Raw genomic sequence first — 3,843 nt, 5'->3', positions numbered from 1 at the left:
TGGAGGATGAATTGGCACCTTTAGAGTATTGAGCCTTCCTATCCAAGCACAATATAGATCTTTCCATTTTTTCTGAATATCACTTTTCTTGAATTGGCCCCTGTGCACAAAAGGGTCTCAGGAAGGGATAATGGAATGAGGCCATTGGCTTTTTTGGAGAAGGGACTGAGGGAGCCCAACTTCAGAGCCAGTAGGTAGGGAGCAGCATGTTCTTAGAAAAGAACAGCAGGTGGTGTCCCTGGCCCTGCTGACCTGAAGGTGGGGTCAGGGGCATAAGGGGGCAGTCCGGGAAGTGGGGCCTACCAGGAGGTATGTGTGGTTTCCCAACAAAAACCCCTGTCTAGCCCTCCCTGCCCCGTGTGCTGCAGGCATACAGCAAGGCTGGGCGGCTCTGGGAACAGAAGCTGGTGCAAGGCCTGGGGGGATAGTCTATCTCAGGGTGATGGGTGGCACAAGAGAGCCCTGGGGCCCCCAGAGGAGACCCAGCAGTCCAGACAGCAGGGGCATGCTTGGCTTGTGCTTATGTCTTTATTGTTTCTGTCCAGAGCCCCTGCAGCGGGGGAGGGCAGGCGTGGGGAGGTGGGTGCCCCTCCCGCCAGCCTGAGACCGCTCTCTGCCTCTCTCCTCTCCTCTCCAGCATCTCACCTACCCTCTCTCCTTCTCAGTCTCCTGCTCCCACATCCGGCACCTTCGGGGGTTCCCTCTTGCAGCCCCTGCTTTCTAAGTCCACCCTGGGCTGGGGAAAGGAAAGGGACCATGGGGACAATTTCAAGCCCCCCAGTGTCCACAGGATCCAGTCCATGGCTTCCTGCCCAGCTTGCTGAGGAGAATGCCCTTTCTCTCTCCCAGGCTGGGGGTTGGGGAGGTCCACAGGGCTCAGTCCTGACCCTGCAGTGTCCCAACACCTTGCTCTGGGGCCCTCTCCAAAGCCAGAGGCTAGTGCCTGAGGTCACGGAGGTGGGAGGGGCAGGGTCACTGCTCTAGCTTGGGCTCCGTCCAGCACAAGAGCCAGGCTCACTCACTTCCAACAGCCAGGACTCACGGCTGGGGTCTGCAGAGGCGGCTGGGGTACTCTCTGTGGCCAGGCAGGGATGGGCCATGTCCCCTGTGGGGACCATGAGGGGATGGTAGGTGAGGAAGGGTCAGAGGCAGTGAGGGGAGGTGTCCTAGGCTGGAAGGAGGCTGGCTTCAGGAGGCAGTGAGGACAGGGGCGAGGACGGTCTCTGGCGGCAGCAGGTCTCTGGCTTTAGAGCACCTCATGTTGCTGCTGTGTGGCCTCACTGACGACCTAGCGAGGAAGAGAAGCCCAGTCAAGCTGGTGCTAGCCAGAGGATGGAGCCTTAGACCTGAGCCGCCCCCACCCCAGGGCAGCAGGACCCCTCTCAACCCCCTCCCAGCCAGGGGCCCGAACCAGTGAAGCTGGTGGAAGACAGTACCCCCAGATACATCCAAAGCCCCCACCAAGGGTAAGGGGACCATGCAGACCATTCACCTCCCCATCCCGGGTCTCGATGGTCTTGATCATCACCGTCTTCTTGGTATGGACCTCAGAACCCCTTTGCTCAGGGCTGGTTTCTGTAATAGAGCCATCACGTGCTCAGCTAGACCAAGTCCAGGCAGGGCTGTACCAGGGACTGGGACTCCATCCCTGGCCACGTTGGGCAGAACCCTAGCAGACTCCCACCCCCTCAAGATGGGCTTGTTACTTCTTCAACAAGACTTTAGTACCTCTCCTTGAGCCCAGCACCCAGCAGGTGGCTCTGCAGTCCCTGGGACTCAGGAACCAACAGATATGCTCTGTGCGTGGGGATGGGGCAGGTGGCAAAGGAGGGCAGAGGAGACCCACACCTCCTTGCTTGCTCTCCACCTCTGGGTTCCAGGAAAGTTCTGCACGGATGTATACTCTGGAGCTCCCCTCCTCCAAGTGGAACCCCAAAGCCCAGTCTCAAGACATTCTTTTGGAAGACCTTATAGTACCTGTCCCTCTTTAAGACTTGGGACGAGCAACTTGATGTCTTAATGAAAGTGAGACGGAGCAGGAGCCAGCCACTGATTCATTGTGCTGATGGTCAGCCACTTGACCTCTCTGCCTCAGTTTCCCCAATGAGGAAACTGAGTGAAATGGCAACAATGGTGCTTGCCCTATCACAGCCACAGAGCTATCGATTTGAAAAATCAGCATGCAGGTTTTTTTCTTTTCTTTTCTTCTCTCTCTCTCTCTGTTTTTTTTTTTTGCACTGTGCAGTTTTAAATGCAAGACTCGCACTTGGTGTCTATATAAACAACTAACAGAAAATAGAGGTTCTGAGTTTATAGGCAGGGTCAAATTTAGGTCCTTGGTATTATGAGTTTGGTGTTCACGAATCTCCTTAGCAAGCAACTAGCCTGTGATAAATGTTGCAACTTGGTGGAGCACAGCGTGTATTTTTTCCTGATGGAAATGAACATCGAAGATATAAAAGATTTGATCTAGGAAAGGAGAAGCTGCCAAGGACTTCGACTTGCTTTCCTAATGCATCATTATCATGTGTTTCTCTGCTCTCTGGGGTTGGAAAGCCACTCGATCTGCATATTACTAATGTCAGGGTGGCAGAATGCCCTAAGAGCTCGCTCTTTTCATTGTTTGGCTTTGCTAAGATTTGGCTTCATTTTTTCAAACGTGCATCCAACATCTTGCTCCAGCAAACTGGAGGTGTTCAACAAACAGCTGGGTGTTGGGGGGTCGCTTGGCAACATGCCAAACAGACAATGGGCAGTGGGTGCCTTCTAGCCCAGGGAGTATGAGATGCATCTACGGCCAGGCCCCCAAGGACATCCCTGCTACTTTCAGAGTTTGGGATTCAGAACAGAGGCTGCTTCCTGAAGCCCAGTACTACTCCCAGAAGGCGCAAGAGATGTGGTAAATAAAATACAACACAAAACAATCAGATAAAAAGCTCCATCAGAAGGTGCCTTCTCTGCCTCTATCTAAACTGCCCCACCTACCCGCAATGGCCCCCTCTCTCTTCTCCAGTCTCCAGTCCCCAGGCCTGGCCCTGGCCCCATAGTCCCATCCTCTCCTCCCGGCTGGCCCTGGGGAGCGCCCATGCTGGACTCTTGGCCCCTGTGACCTCAACCTCTGCCTCCTAGCACACACTCACCTCGGAAGTTGAGGGTAGAGAAGGTCTGGATAGGGAGGTTGATCCTGAAAAGGGAGAGACCAAGCCCCCAAAGAGTTAAGGACCCTCCCATCTCTCCCTGTGACCACCCATCAAGGCTAGCCCTGGTCCTCCCCAATCACTATCCTTAGCTGTCCCAGTCCCACTGACCCCAACACTCCCATTACCCACACTGCTCAGGGAATGGAGTGAAAGGCCAACTGCATCTGTCCCAGGAGTAGTCCCTTCTGGAAGGATCATTTATTTTCAACTCTGGCCTGCTGGCATGATACCAGGACACCCAACCCTACCGCGCCCTCCAGTTCACCAAGATTTCCTTCTTGTCCCCGGCACTGCAGGATGTAACAGTAGCAGCTGTGGGTGACATACATTGTGTGTGCGCACCCTCCAGCCAGGCCAGTTCCGGGAGCTGACCATTTATGCCTAAGGCTGGGAAAATGCAACACTCCTTTAGCTACCTTCAAAGGCCGTCCGTATGTAGATATCATTCTAGGAAATCTGAAGTTTTCCTTTAGGTGTAAACGTCTATCTAAACATGTCTGCTGCTTTTTAAAATTTTCGCAAATTATTATTTTTATAAGTATCAAGGGGTACCAGTTTTTGGAGTAATTGACCTATTTTAAATTGAGGTTAAGTTTACATATAGTGAAATGCACAGATCTTTAATGTACAATTCAATGTTTTT

General features: G+C 53.2%; 1 protein-coding gene across 1 annotated transcript in view; it reads right to left on the bottom strand.

Moving 5' to 3' along the window:
* Nucleotides 1–509: 509 nt before the first annotated feature.
* Nucleotides 510–3,843, bottom strand: part of DES (desmin) — a 7,487-nt gene continuing 4,153 nt past the window's right edge. The window contains exons 7-9 of the mRNA XM_012642543.1: nt 3,141–3,184; nt 1,493–1,575; nt 510–1,288 (exon numbers count right to left, since the gene is read on the bottom strand). Of these exons, the coding sequence (XP_012497997.1) occupies nt 1,247–1,288; nt 1,493–1,575; nt 3,141–3,184 (169 nt within the window). The 3' untranslated portion in view covers nt 510–1,246. The remainder of the gene's footprint in view (nt 1,289–1,492; nt 1,576–3,140; nt 3,185–3,843) is intronic.

The sequence above is a fragment of the Propithecus coquereli genome, unplaced genomic scaffold (assembly GCF_000956105.1).
Source record: "Propithecus coquereli isolate 6110/MARCELLA unplaced genomic scaffold, Pcoq_1.0 Scaffold18, whole genome shotgun sequence".
Classification (NCBI taxonomy): domain Eukaryota; kingdom Metazoa; phylum Chordata; class Mammalia; order Primates; family Indriidae; genus Propithecus; species Propithecus coquereli.
The sequence above is the reverse complement of the archived record's forward strand: the minus strand, read 5'-3'. Positions and strand labels throughout refer to the sequence as shown.